This window comes from Gadus morhua, chromosome 15 (genome assembly GCF_902167405.1).
Source record: "Gadus morhua chromosome 15, gadMor3.0, whole genome shotgun sequence".
NCBI lineage: Eukaryota > Metazoa > Chordata > Actinopteri > Gadiformes > Gadidae > Gadus > Gadus morhua.
Window position 1 is genome coordinate 21,316,152 of NC_044062.1, and position 16,230 is coordinate 21,332,381.

The window sequence follows — 16,230 nt, forward strand, 5'->3', positions numbered from 1 at the left end:
CGGCACGTGCGCGTCCCCCCGGTTCCAACATTAGCGCCGTCACTGGTGTAAAAGAGTCTGTTTTGATCGAAGGGAGTCATGAAATATTCATGACTGCACATGGCGCTTGGAGTGTGTGACAATGCATTGAAGTTACCAGTAAATATAGACAATCGCGAGTCAGAAAAGAAACCCCACAACAATACACAACAATACACCAGGCCCCGTAGAGGAACAGAGAGGGGATGCATCTGCGTCTTGCTGTTTTTGCACCATGCCGTTCGAGGTCTCAGTGGCGGTGGTTGGTGTGCACTGACAGGAGGGGACCCAGAGACAGACTCTCTCCCAGGCCTGGACCCCACCTATCACACACCGCTACTTGTGCACACGCCAGCGGGCCGGATGGGCACCACACCCACGTTGATGAATACAGAAATGAAGTATGGATTATTGTGGTGGATTAGCATAGAAGGTTCATAGATACACGTCTATGATTGCTTGCTTACAAAACAAATACAAACACGAGGACACGCAAGCGTGCACACAACATAGGCGATCGTGCGCTAGCACACATTCAGAGTGTCTCCGAGTGACTCTCGCTTTCCAACCAGAATGTGTTCTCTGGATGCTAAGCCATTCAAGGCATGTTGTCTGTAAGCCAATAACTTATTTATAGTCCAAAATATCGTTTGGAAGGAACGTCAACACTCTAACCTGCCTTCAAGGTCTAAAATAACTCTGACTTAATGAGGCATTTATAACTTGGTAACTTTTCTCATCAGAGCCCTCTAGAAAATCACACAAAGTGTAACCAATCATTGCAGTGTGATAGGTTATATCCCAAAAACTCCTATGAAGAAGTTATTTATCTCTGATTGATTGGGCCTTAATATTGGTAATGCATAGCAATCAATTCATCAAGATGTCATCTGCTCAGTTGAAACTCCAATTCTATCTGTCCTTTGGTCCAGCTCTCGGTAGAGGAGGCTCTGAGCTCGCTCTGTGTCAGTAAACCCGTCCTCTCATCACAGATTCTGTAGTAGCTAATAAAAGACAAGGTGTGGACATTGTGGCAGAGAAAGTATCCTGACATGGCGACGTGGCTGTCCCCTCAGTGACCCTGAGCTGACCTGCTGGACAGCTTTAGAGGGGGTGAGGGAGAGGAGGGGGTTTCCATTGGGTGGATCGATACCCTATCACATTATCACTGCACCGTCACAAGGCATTCTGGGGCCTCAGCAGGCGTGCCGGGGTCGCTCATGTCTGGGAGCTAAACTGCTACGGGCGACTGGATATCCATTCCAGTTGTTCCCCGCAATGTGACCTCTGACCCCTGCCAGTCCACACTCTGCAGATTGAGACCTCCTATGTTGTGTGTGTGTGTGTGTGCGTTTGTGTGTGTATGTGTTTGTGTGTGTGTGTGTGTGTGTGTGTGTGTGTGTGTGTGTGTGTGTGTGTGTGTGTGTGTGTGTGTGTGTGGGCTCAGCCTTGTGAATGAACAGTTGGTATGAAGGGCAGGCACCACGGGACGGGTCAAATATCCAGACAGATACCATTAATAACACGGCACCATGCACACATCCATAAGCACCCCCACACATACACACAAACACACACACACACACACACACACACACACACACACACACACACACACACACACACACACACACACACACACACACACACATGCTCACACACACTCGCATACATGCTCACACACACACACACACACACACACATGCTCACACACACACACACACACACACACACACACACACACACACACACACACACACACACACACACACACACACACACACACACACACACACACTCGTCTCGCATACATGCACACACACAGGGGCAGAAGCTTACAACTAAACAGAGGAACATATGTGTCATGTTTATCTATTAGAGAAACCTTGAACTATCCCTCTCTCTTGTGTGTTTTTGTCTCTACATGACTCACGACTCAATGTGTTCCAATAAATAACACATGGATGCGTTGTTGCGCATATATTCGTGTGTCTGTGTTTGTGTGTGCATCCGTACCCTTTCTGCCTTGAAATGAAGTTTTAATATGTTCCTAACCTTGTTGGTGTGTGTGTGTGTGTGTGTGTGTGTGTGTGTGTGTGCGTGCATACGTGTGTGCATGCGTGTCCAGGCTGATCCTCAGGGAGAGTGGTCAGGCGAGGTACCTCCACTCTGCGGTGCTCGTCAGCGGCACAATGCTGGTGTTCGGCGGGAACACTCACAACGACACGTCACTAAGCAACGGAGCCAAATGCTTCTCTGCCGACTTCCTGGCCTATGACATAGGTAGGGATGCTGAACACCGGGACGCAGCTGTGACACATTCACTCCTTCATTCATTGTCCCCCTGGATCTAATGTAATTCATAATTCATGTGAGACTGTTTAGTGCAGTGACAAGGCCCCCTCCCCAAATAACATAAAACAAACAAAAACACTTTTGAAATATAGCTAATTTCATGAATTCCATGTGGAAGAGCAGGGGAAAATGCTATTGGAGTCGAGGTTTGTAATTCAGATGAGACAGATATGCAGCACTGGGTGGCGAATTTCAGTCTGTCTCTCTCTCTCTCGCTCTCTCTCTCTCTCACTCTCACTCTCTCTTCTCATGGAGGACTGGTGAGGAGGCAATATTTAAGTGCAGTCGTCTGTTCTTTTAGTGAAAAGATCCCATCCAGTTTGTTTAATACTGTCTCAATGGGGTTATCAATAGACCGTTCTACATCTGCGGCAGCCATCCTTGATGTTCTTGAGAAATGCATCTATGACGCGGCTTCACCATCATCATATTTATCCCACCTCATGATAGATACACGGTTGTAAATGGTCGGTCTGTCTCGCACCAGGCAGAAATCATTTTGTGCGGGAGGGGAGCCAGACTGCAGAGCCAATTAAACGTGAACTTTGGTTCGGATTGGTCTGGTTCCCAGCATACACCATAGGCTAGATGGGGAGGGTTGAATATCCCCCGAGGAGAGAGCGATAGGAGGGTGCACAAAGAAGGACAGGTATATGAAGGGGGAGCAGAACAGATAGCAGCACAGTGGGAAACCAAAAGGGCAGTGGTAGGATCGAACAGAAGGAGGTGAAGGAAAGGGCATTTTCCCTGTGACATTGTGTCTCACAGTGATTCCCTTTAATCAATATAGTCATAGAAAAATGTAAGTAAGTTTGTTCTTATCCTAGCTATCTTTGTTAGATACAGGGGATGGGTTAACCTAGCGATTGTAAGTGCTTTGCACTTGTTTCTATGAACAACCTAACTGTACCCACAACGATATATTGTTTCTCCTTCTTCTGACAAATGTAGCCTACTTATTGTAAATCGCTTTGGATGAAAGCGTCTGCTAAATGCCCTTAATGTAAATGTTATGAAATGAACTGGTCCATTGGATGGACAAAGAATTCGTAGGGCCCTATTTAGCGGCCTGAAGACCGCTAAATTAAAGAGCTGTAATGAGAGACATCAGAAAAGCAAAAAAGAGTGCCGGAGAATGTGATTTTGAAATTCAACAAACAAATATCCTCCCCTGCTTCTCTCTTGCCGTCCAGTATGTTTCTCTGCCATAGAGGAGTGTTCCCCGACCGAGCCTTACGAACCCAACTTAGATTTACACAGCGCATTTCACTCACTAGTAGCTGACACATGTCCAAGGTGTTATTTACAAATTTCACAAAATAACTCTTCACTCTTAACACGTATTTACAGTAGCTATACTACGTTTTGGTCAGTGAACGATGAATGAGTCAGTAAATATTAAATCAGTTAGATTTCTGAAAAAGCATATCCAACACGGTTAAAGTCAATGGGGCCTATCTTGCACCCAGCGCAATTGACTTTCTACATGACGCATGTATTGTTGCCAGTTTGCACCCGGCACAGAGCTGATTATCCCCCGCAGCAAACTCGCGCCACATGAGTTGCGCCCTGAGAGGCGTCTCGGCGAAAAGCAGAGATATGTTCCGGCGCAAATGATACATGGTGCTATCTTACAGATCGATAAAGCAGTTGCGCAACTGACCGAAAAAAAAGGAAGACCAAAATCTTCCTGGATTTTATTACCAAGCCTCATACATGTTCACATTGAATTTGCATTGCATTTCACTGGGTTGTTCACAAACTAGTCAGGCTACACCCTCCCCTTACTCAGTTCTGTTCGCTTTGCATTGGTGGAAGTGAGTAGGGGAGAGGTTAAGTAGAGACTTCAGATTGGACGGTTTGACTTTAGAGTTACCGTAATGTTTTGTATTTATTTTTTTACCATTATTGTTTTATAGGGACAAACATTAACACATTTCTCCTACAGGAGATTGATAAAGTTCTATCTATTGAACAGAAAGAAATGCTTGGTCATACTTTACACACTTTACCACAGCATTGGCCTACTGAATGCGACAGATATATTTTAAGCAATGTACTGAATGCCACATAAATATAAATTTATGTTTTTGCACGTTTACAATTTCAGGGAGAAGTATTTGCCTCTAATGGTGTTGCTTAGGCTCATGCCTTTTGAGGCAGTGTTGTTTCAGAATATAAGTATTAAGGGCCAATAATGCTTACTATCATACATTAGTCACCATGTCTCTGGACACATTTGTATGCAGTCACATGTTAATATACCCCCCCCCCCCCCCCCTTTGGATTGTGGAATTTGTTTTTATAGGGGCTGAATGAATGAACACTGTAGTAGGCTATGCCATGCATTAAAATAATAATAATAACAATAATAAACTCGAGCAAAGTAGGCTATATCCCAGCCTTCCAAAACAAAATCTCGTTTTAGGGTAAATGATAACGTTGGTTAAATTATTTGGAAAAGAACAGCTGATACAGCGGTAATAAGTTGTACTTTTAAATCAATGCCTATGCAAACACTGTACAGCAAAAATATATTTTCTTGACACAGACATCGTGTACAAGCCCATAACTTTTAGGGTTGTATTTGATTGTGAGAAAACATAGTTTTACAGTGAGTGACTGTTAAAAAGAATGAATGAATCAGGCTACTTCTGGGCAACCCTTTTAGATATGCGTCAGGCGCAAGAGTCATTTATCTGTTGCTATAATAGCAACATTGCCATAGAACCGCTCACAAAGCTACTTGCGTTTGGCGCTTCTCACTTGCGTTTAAATAGGGCCCAATATATGAACAACGAGTTGGTAAATAGTCAATGTGTTTTTAGTTTTATAATACACATTTCATATGTTTCATTAAACGTTTCCGGTGGGGTTTGAACTGTCACCTTACAACATCTCAACCGAGGTGATGATTTTATGGCCTGGCTGATTGCAGGCGGCTTGTCCCTTACTGCACTAGAAAGAGGCCAGGAGCAAGGGGTCTCAATCTATATTCAGAATGAGCACAATGTATTACTATCATCAAAGGCATCTTCTTGCTGCGCCTGAAATGGGACACGTCAACTATGGGTTTACATCTCCTGACCTTCATCATGGAGGTCTGACCCTGTCACACACACACACACACACGTGCGCGCACGCACGCACGCACGCACGCACGCACGCACGCACGCACGCACGCACGCACGCACGCACTCACACACGCACACACACACACACACACACACACACACACACACACACACACACACACACACACACACACACACACACACACACACACACAACCTATCTCTGTGTATCAGGCCGTTAATATCCCTTATCTTGGGATATTAAACACACACTCACAAATGGCCACACACATGCGTTAATCCTGGGATATTAGACACGATGCACACACATGTTCAGCACCGCATGCCGGGCCTGCGCCTCTGAGTGAGCGAGAGGGGGGGCCAGCAGCCAATAAATCAGTAGGGGAATATGCAGATACAAGCATTAATAAATAAGTCATGGTAGGTGGGAGAAGGAGACCACAGGGTTTTATCGCACCCAGACAACATGAAGCACGCACACACACACAATATGCAGAGGGGTAGTTACGAGGCCTGAGGACCGAGAAAGAAACCGAGAGATAGATGGATAGAAAATGTGAAAATGTGTCTCCCCATCTCCCTTCCTCTCGGCATCTCTCCTTTTCCTTTCCCATCTCCCTTCTCTCCTCTCCGCATTGCCCTCCTCCCTCCTCCTCCCCCTCTCCTCTGCTCCTTTCCCGATCCCTCCTCCTCCTCTCCCCATCTCTCCCCTCCTCCTCTCCCCATCTCTCCCCTCCTCCTCTCCCCATCTCTCCCCTCCTCCTCTCCCCATCTCTCCCCTCCTCCTCTCCCCATCTCCATCCTCCTCACCATCTGCCCTCCTCCTCTCCCCTCCACCTCACCCCATTTCACCTCCCCCTCCACGTCTCCCTCCTCTCCCCATCTCTCCCATCTCCCTGCTCCTCCCATCGCCCCTCCTCCTCCCCGCCCTCCGCAGGAGATATTTAATTAGTTGCACCTGTGGAACACCTCATTGCTTGTGCATCCCTCCTCCTCCTCCGTTTCTTAATGTACTCTCCCCATGCCCCCAACCCCACCTCTTCTCTCACTGATGATGTGCTTTTGTTTTGCCGCGCTAACCTTGGGAGTGGAGAGGCGGCCGTCATTGGTTTCTGTCGCTTTCTTCCCCCCACAGCCCGCTGCCACGCATTAGATCCAGAGCCACACAGAAGGCTCTTTTCATTTGGATCTAATTCTACCGCCCCCTCCCCCCATCCACACACACACACACACACACAGACACACACACACACACACACACACACACACACACACACACACACACACACACACACACACACACACACACACACACACACACACACACACACATCCATTACGGCCCCCAGCACCCCCTCCCAATGCTTCTAATTAGATTGGAGGATGGGGGGGAGATGAACTCTAATTAAAGCCCTCTCCATTCTACCTTCCAAAGCACTGACGCGCATCTGCAAGCGCTCACACGCACACACACACACGCACATACACACACACAAACGCACACATACATGCACACACACGTGCGCACACACATCAGACACATTCACAAGTCATGCACTCACACTCACACACACACAAAACCAGTGATGTGCATTCAAGGTATTTTTCTCACCCAAATCCGCATATTCCTGTAACAGCAGCGGACCGCTGTTCGACCCAGCGATTATAAGAGAAAGAAAGAAAAGAAAAGAAAGAAAATTTGACCCGTGTGCTGCTTCCCAGCCCGCTATTATCTAATGATGTCTTCGCCCTCCCTGCCACCCTGTGACCATTTACGGTCTTTAAGGTCTTTACGGCCTAAGACTAAACAAACGTAGTTATTCACCGTGGTCTAAATTAGCGATTTTCTTCAAAAGATGAAACAAGGGCATGAAATGGGTAAAACACAGGCCTATTAGCCTCTTACTGGGCTGTTTTTTTTATGAGTTGAAATGCGGAGAAAATGGAAGCCGTAGCATTGCGCGTGGCCTCATTGTGTGTGCAGCTGAAAACTGCAATTGCGATGTAATTAATCATTTTGTTTCTCTTATAAAGCTGACTTGCGGAGAACAATATAGTAGCTATTATTTAATTTGAGAATTTGCCTCACTTGTTGCTTACCTTTGAAGCACCTTTGAGTGCAGCCTGTTATTGGTTATCTCGATCAATGACCTGAGGCACACCGTGCGTAGTCAGGATCCATTATTTAGGCAAAACGTTCACAGACCAGCGGAAATAGTACTGCGGCGAGAATACTAATTTGCGTCTGATCATAAATAACAAATACACAAATACATAGACTTAATAAAACACGTATCTATTCTGAAATAAATGATAATAAAATGTGTATGTAAGGTACATAGTATATTACATGCACATATAGTCTTCCCAACAAGGCAACTTTCATACGCCCACACTTACGCCTTGTTCAGACTAGATCCGTCCGTCGACGGATGGGGGCTTTTTGACGTATCCATTTGATCTTCCAGGTTGTATTACAAAGGCGATTTGATTGGACAGTGTCCTTGCGTATATTTGCATAACACAGTCCGATTGGCCGACGGATCCGTTGCTGCCTGAAAAGTTTAACATATCTATACTTTTTGACACAGAATGGACGGACCCACAATGCATTTCGCGAGCGCCCCCTGCAAAGTCAATGAGATCCGTCGATGGACGGAGGTAGTGTGAACAAGGTGTCACATGCATGAAAAACAGCGCACAAAAACACAACTGCACATGGCATGACGAGCAGTGCAACGATCACACACACACACACACACACACACACACACACACACTAATTAAAAAAAGCCTAAAGCCATGCCTTGGTACATTTATGGGCCGCTCACCTCACCTAACCCCCACTCCCATCACTACCCTCATCTCATCCCCACTCCCGTTCTCTCCTCACCTGCCTCCCCCCACCTTCCTCTCCTCCCCCCCACCACCACCCCCCACTGTCCTCAGCTCCTCCCATTACTGCCCCCGTCGTCCTTGCACCCCCCCACCCCCCATCCTGTCTCCATCTCCCTCGCCATGGATTATTAACAGAGCCTTTCTCATTTCCTGGGAGGAAATGAAAATGTGTGTGTGTGTCTGTGTTTGTGTTAAGGAGTGTATGTGTGTTTGTGTGTTTATGAGAGTAATTCTGGAGAAGTGTGTGTGTGTTTTGTTGAGTGTATCTGTGTTGAGGAATGTGTGTGTGTTTGTGTGTAAGCAGCACCTGAACTGGAATGGAAAATACAATTTATGTTCTGATCTTCATCAGAAGCCATTTTTTCACATTATTATCAACACTTTTATTCACGTTTGCTTTTTTTATTTTTTTATATTCACGTTTGCTTTTTTTGAGAAGTGGCGGACTTGAATTGACCTACTGCAGGCATCCAGTTTCATAGATTGCAACTTCTAAGTACAAGTCCTCTAGGAAAAAAAACTCTTCACCACCCACCGTTTAGCCCTGACTGTTATTACAGATACATTTTATGGGGCTGAGTCTCTGCAATTGGCTTGTAAAGCACAATGGTTGACGTTAATGCGATTGACTTTTGAGCTCTCTACTTGCGATGCTGTCACCGGCAGAGCTGATTGGATGGACTCCAACGTCCTTACGCGGTGTCATCTGTCGTATTGCTTTCTCCCTTTTTTTAAACGAGTGCTTCCAATTAGCCCATCGCTTAACGAGGTCGTTAGCAACCTGGCCTCCTCTTGTAACCAAAAATCGCTTGCTCCGCAGTCGTGTTTTTGGGTGGGCTCATCTCCCTAAACGGCAACTATTCAGAGGGAACACACAAACAAGCACACACCGCCCAAAACGCACACACACACACACACACACACACACACACACACACACACACACACACACACACACACACACACACACACACACACACACACACAAACACACACACACACACACACACACACACACACACACACACACACACACACATAGTCGCTAATTTACATGTTTTTTTAATGGGATCACAAAGGGTTCATTAAAATGTCAAGATAACTGTTAAGTAGAGAGAGGGAAATATTTTACAGCTCTAGAGAGAGAGAGAGAGAGAGAGAGAGAGAGAGAGAGAGAGAGAGAGAGAGAGAGAGAGAGAGAGAGATTAACATGCTTATTTATTTAAGACCACTTACAGTTTATTTCCCTCACCTTATGATTAGCTTCGATTTGAGAGGGTTAGGGTTAGGCCAGGCTAAGGGTTTGCATATCAATTTGAGCACCTCTCTGTGAAGGATAACTGCACCGTGTATCCCACACCTCGCTGCTCCTCTTCATGGGCAATTGTGTGCTCAGGATTCAGATGTTGTGAACTTCATGCGGTGGCTGAAACTACTGATGTATATGTTGGCGTCATCTCCAAGGATGAATATTTCCTGGAGAGAGAGTAATATTGCTTCCTTACCACCTACTGGGAGTAAGGAGAAATGATGCACCAAATAAGATTGTCAAACTAAATCATCATACTTGGTCTCTAATGCTGCATTGTCTGTTTCCTTATTTTTTTCCCTTGAATAATTTAGCATTCACAACTTGATGTATGTTTTACGTGTGTGTGTATCTGTGTGTGTGTGTTAGTTTTTGTGTGACTGTGTAAATAACGGTGTGTTTGTTTGTGTGTGTCTGTGTGGTTGTATTTGTAACTGTGTGTGTCTACCTGTTTGTGTGTGAAACTGTGTATGTGTGTTAGTGTGTGTTTGCGTGTGTCTGTTTGAGTAACTGTGTTTGTTTGTGTGTCTGTGTGAGTAACGATGCATTTTTTGTGTGTGTGTTTGTGTATAACTGTGTGTGTGTGTGTGTGTGTGTGTGTATGTGTGTGTCCACAGCCTGCGATAGCTGGAAAGTTCTCCCCAGGCCGGGTCTCCACAGGGATGCCAACCGGTTTGGCCATTCGGCTGTGGTGAAGAACGGGTGAGTTAAAACCCCCACTCTACCCGGTAATACCATCAAAGACACAATACAATGAGTTCAACTTCCTTCAACTCATTCTTGAAGTTCTCTATAAATACAAGGACTTAATATGTATTCCTGTATCATCTCTCTCTGCCAACCTGTGGTGCAGTTGGGTCGTTGGGATAGGTGTTGAAACATCTCTTAAAAACATTTATTTTGGTTTCTGCTGTTCTGACCTTGAGGCCTCCTTCTCTGTTGTACTTTCTCCTGGTTCCTCTCTCAACGCCTCTGTTTTGTTTAGAAGTGCAGGCCATGTGTCATCCAGTTCTTTCGACTGATCCCTGCGTCTAACTTTACAAGTTTTCCTTTTCCTTGTTCTGGCAGTATCCTTCTTTATGCTATCTATAGTAAGGTGCCAAAACAGCTCCCTTGTCTTACCCTCACCATGATACATGCTGCTCCTTTTTCAAATCTCTGTGCGTTATGTAAGTTTGTTTCCCTCAGGAAGTCCCGAAACAATCATCAGTCATTTCCAACACACTTCTTGCACGATTTGAGTCATTTACAGTGCCCCTATTTTACATACAATTTGGGAATTACAAGTGTCACCCAGTTTGTGAAATTACTTTCCAAATCCTTCAGAAAGGAGATTTATAGCACAGAGCTTAACAGCGGCTCACTGGAAATAAAATCCTGAAAAAAACACCTAAAGGTGCGGCCACACCAAACGCGTTACCCGCGTACCTCGCGTATAAAATCGTCAATTTTTCCATAGGGAACCATTGGTTTACGCGCGTATGAGACGCGTACACGCGTTACATGCGCTAAAGCAACATTTTACGCGCGTAACGTGCGTATGAGGCGCGTATATATACGAGCGTACATTTCAAGAGTTAAAAAAATTGAACTTTTTACGCTCATACGCATGACGATTAGCCGCGTTGCCCAATCAGCATTGAGCTTGACCCGACGTCACTGGCGGAGAGTAGTGAGCTTGGACAGAAGCATACGGCCGACATCTTTCTTTATTCTGTGTGGGAATAGTAACATAGTTACGCCATTAAATGCTTTTATGGAAACATTTTTAGCGAGAAATGTGCATTTTACTTTCATAATGTTCGCTCGGTGAATGTGAAGGATGTTTGGTTTGATAGTTATGACGAAGAGGGAACGCTCCGTTCACTTGCATGGACAGAGTCTCTGGTTACTAAGCAACCTCAACGTCTTGGCGGACTATATATCTGCTGATCAACACTACGAATGCTGGAAACACACCAGACACACCATGTGAAGTTATTTAACCCGATTATTGTCATTTATATCCGAGATTATTTAATCTAACCCGATCTAAACTCTATCACCCAAACACGGCGGCGTTTGGGTTTCCTACCTCGGACTCCAGCGCAGCCACGGCCGACAACTTTCTTTATTCTGGGTGGAAATAGTAACATAGTTACGCCATTATATGCGTTTATGGAAACATTTTTAGCGAGAAATGTGCATTTTACTTTCGTAATGTTCGCTCGGTGAATGTGAAGGATGTTTGGTTTGATAGTTATGACGAAGAGGGAACGCTCCGTTCACTTGCATGGACATGGACTCATCTAGGCGCGTTAGGAGCGTAGGCGCGTTAGGAGCGTATGCCCATTTTTTACACAAAATGGTCAAGCAACATTTTAGCTGCGTTACGCGCGTAAAAATTACGCGAGATACGCGTCTGGTGTGGCCGTACCTTAAGACATCGGCGTGAGAGGTTTTCTTCTCTCTGCGAGAATCTAGAGCCTTTTCCTCACCTTGGCCAGGGACTACCGATGGAAAATATCCTCTTGGCTTGAGAGAAGTCTCCCTTCTGTCAATAGATCTCCACCAAACAGTAACGCTGAGTCTGTGCCCTCAGCTCCGTGTTCATCTTCGGGGGGTTCTCCGGGCTGCTTCTGAACGACTTGCTGGCCTACACCCCCCCCTCCTGCCTGGCATGGGCTGACGCCGACGCCTGTGCCACCGCCGGGCCGGGAGTCCGCTGCCACTGGGTCAAAGGTCAATGTGTCCCCTGGGAGCCCCACCTGGCCGCCGACGTGGTGCCCGCCCCCTTCTGCCCCCTGCGCCCGGGTACGTCCCCGGTCACCCTGCTCTGAGTGCATCTTTGTATCTCTACTTCTCTCTCTCTCTCTCTCTCTCTCTCTCTCTCTCTCTCTCTCTCTCTCTCTCTCTCTCTCCTTTTTCCTCCCGTTCAAACACGCTTTATTGGCAAAATAAACATTTAATTGTGGCTTAATCAATTCAACAGAACATTTGAGACATAGAATACGATAAGGTGAAACCAAGTTACATATTGCAGACCTCTCTGCCTCTCTCTCTGGTGATTCATTCATCTGTCTTTATTTCTCTTCAATGCAGTACGATAAATCACTCTGAAAAGCGACATTCAAAATTGACACCCAGAAGGCTTAATCTTTTAGTGAGACTAACTAATTGTACAGAATTGGCCTCTGAAGTTTGTTTGCGTGCTGAAATGGAGGGCAGAGCAAGAGGTCAGGGCAACAACAATTACCTCATTCCAGAGCAATTAGCACAGGGCTAAGAAAATAAGTCCCCATCTTTCTTGCAATCTCACCTTGCACGCTAATGCAGCCAGATAGAGAGCTCTTAGGTTGATTCACAACATACATTCCTTCTTCTGCTTCGTCTTGGGCAGACCTAGGGCAGGTGTATTCATAAGGTTTTCGTCATAAGGAAGTCTGTCTGATGTTTTGAGCTAAAGCGCTAGTCTGTCCTTTCAGACTGTCTGGAAAGATAAATGTCTTGTCCAAGTAAGTTTGAACAAAAGCAGACACCTGTCCTCAGCTACTTCCCAAGGCAGACCCTCAATAATACCACAGGGATCTCTATATTACTCTGACGATGCAATTGCCGTTCTTTGGTGCCTTCTTGCTTGATCAGCACTCTAATGATTAGCAGCGGAAGCCATGCATCTGTATTAGATTTATACAAATGAAATCTATTCTTGATTTTTTTCTGATGATATCACAAAAAAAAAAGTCAAGACTTTAACTATGAATGACGTCACAAAGCACTTCAAACTTTGCAGTGCTGAGGAAACCTAAGGGACAGATGTCTTGCCATCTCACTGGTTATGATGAAAATTATAACTTTTCTGCCCAGCCGGTAACAACCAAACGGTCCTGTAACAACTGAACAGTGTTGCTGCTTCCAATAATAACTATCAGCACTATTACTGTCCTCTTGATCATCAGTCTATAGCGGGAGGTAGGGCTGGGCGATATGACGACATCATACCGTGGACGATATGAAAGTGTCTACCGGGAGAGATTTGGCCATATTTCATTTATACCGAGAGAGAAAAAAAAAAAAAAAAAAAAAAAAAATGTATATTGCACTGCACTGACTGAAGCAAGGCAGGTGTGAGACTCACCTGTTAACTTGAAAAAAAATCTCATTTGTATTGAAGAAACAGTTCTATTTTTACCACCAGCTATTTGCACAGCACATAACTTTATTGTGCATATAAGCACATAACTTTATTTAAGTGTATAATTAGTATTTAAAATATTTGTGTGATGCTGTGATTTTTATTTTATATTACACTGCACTGACTGACAGCCAGGCAGGTGTGAAGCACACCTTTAAAAAAAAATGTTATTTGTATTGAAAAAACAGTTCAATGTTTACAAGATGTTTGCACTATATGACACTGTAGTTAATGACAGATTGTTCGCTACTTACTCCTTTGTAAGCATGGAAATTCAAGTTCAAAATAAAAGAAAAAACTGATCAAATGTGAAGTATGGTTATTTTAAGCCATTTATTATTTTAATTTACTTCAAAAATACCATATCGTGATATATATCCATATCGTGATATAAAATTACTCATATCGTGATATAAGATTTTGTCCATATCGCCCAGCCCTAGCGGGAGGTTTGGGATTCAACTCATAGTATCTGCTGCATTCATGGGTTTAGCTTAATTGCTTTAAGGTGCTGTTGGTAAGGTTTGAGAAGAACTTATTAGAAATGCTGCAGCCATCTGCCAGCTATTAGTAATATGAGTGATTTAAATGCTCTCGGATGATATTGGTTCTGGTTGGCTTTGCATCCTTGCTAAGCGTCGAGGGGTCCCTGAAAAAGACACCTAACCCTAACCGCTCCTGATGAGGTGGTGGTCCCCTTGCATGGTTGACCCCGCTGTCGGTGTGTGAAGGGGGCATTTATGGGTGAACGTGAGGCCCTTTTTGTAAAGCAGTTTGAGTTGCCCCCCCCCCAGCTCGTGTTGTGGACACGTTCCAGACCAGGCCCTCGACGAGCCGTGACACCCATTAGGCTACAGTCTATTTCAAACAAGCGTTGAGCAGTTCCCATAGCTCTATCTTGGTTTGTCCAACCAAGTAAATGTATGCAAACTGCCTTGGCTAGCTATTTTTCTCCAATAGTGGAACCAAAAACGAACCAATGAACAAGTTTTGATTCTGAGTTCAATCTCCACTGCTTGTGCTCACAGACTTCTAGACTGAGGTGCACAGTAAAGACACCTGGATTGGGGCTCTGTAAGGCAGTTTCCATTTCATACATGAATTGCACTTCAACAATACACCACAGCAAATTAATACAATGCACTTTCCTCTTCCAGAGAGCACAGACGAGCAGTGTTTCCGCTTCTCCGACTGCGCCAGCTGCACTGCCAACACGTGGTTATGTCAGTGGTGTGAAGACAGGAAGTGCATGTCTGCCTCCAGCAACTGCACCGTGGTGAGTCCATCTGGCCACTAGGGGCAGTGTCCACACACCTCTAAGACATACAATTCTTCGTTTGCAACTGACGTCGCAGCTAATTAAAATTCGTAACCAAACCGGAAGTCGGCCATCCTGGTAGGAAAGCAATCACAACATTGCGCCCCGCTACACGTGTTTCAGTCACATTAGAGTGGAGTCATTCAATCGCAAAGTGCATATCTAACCTCAATTGTTTTGCTATTATATTCTTTTGTTTGGCTAATAATGCCAAACAAACCGCTTAAATTTGAGAAATATTCAGACATTTGTGTCGCACTATTGGGTTCGCTGGTAGAAGACGCCATTTTGATCGCATGTGTTTTCCTACCAAGATGGCTGCCGTCGTGACGTAAGCACTTTTTACGTCATTTTGATCACGTGGTTGCAAACGAAGCCTTGTCATTGTTCATGCTTTACCAGATACATAGATTGATTTTCTTAATCGATTCATTGGTCGGTACAAGAGGGTAAGTGCGGCCATGGTTTATTCAAAGCAAGACGACAGAGATGATTTGATAATTTTTAATCAAATTCATTTTTTATTTATTAACATAACAATTTTGCAATTTATAGCTTCCAGTAAGATAAATACAATCAATGTTATAAGTGTAATACACGAGAGATGTTCTAGAAAGAAGAAGCACACAGGCAATGCATCGTGTTTATGTGTACATCTTGTGTGTGTGTGTGTGTGTGTGTGTGCTTGTGTGTGTGTCCAGCTAACTCTGGAGTTGGCGCGGCAGCATGTGGGTGCCCTGGCTCTGGCCCCGCCCCCCTCCATGCTGTCGGAGCATCAGCTGAGCCTCTGGAAGCATGGCGCCCGCAGGCGGGGACATGTGTGTGACCCCGCGCTCCACACGCCACACACACCAACGCTCACCTTCAGCGTAGCAGCACAATACAACCCATGAGTTAGCGCTCAGATGTGTTTAACATGTTTAAGGTTTTATCCTCGAGAATGTCAATGGTGACAACTAGTTCCAACACACAGACGCACGCATGCACGCATGGACGCATGCACAAGCACACGCACACACTCTATTCCTCTAGAAATTAGGATTGCCTGAGAAAAATCCACTTT

The 16,230-nt window shown here is 45.0% G+C and overlaps 1 protein-coding gene across 1 annotated transcript in view; it reads left to right on the forward strand.

The window, feature by feature from the left end:
* Window positions 1–16,230, forward strand: part of atrnl1a (attractin-like 1a) — a 210,591-nt gene that overhangs the window by 44,847 nt on the left and 149,514 nt on the right. The window contains exons 10-14 of the mRNA XM_030379517.1: window positions 2,147–2,301; window positions 10,293–10,377; window positions 12,257–12,468; window positions 15,007–15,125; window positions 15,869–15,985. Coding sequence (XP_030235377.1) covers window positions 2,147–2,301; window positions 10,293–10,377; window positions 12,257–12,468; window positions 15,007–15,125; window positions 15,869–15,985 — 688 coding nt within the window. The remainder of the gene's footprint in view (window positions 1–2,146; window positions 2,302–10,292; window positions 10,378–12,256; window positions 12,469–15,006; window positions 15,126–15,868; window positions 15,986–16,230) is intronic.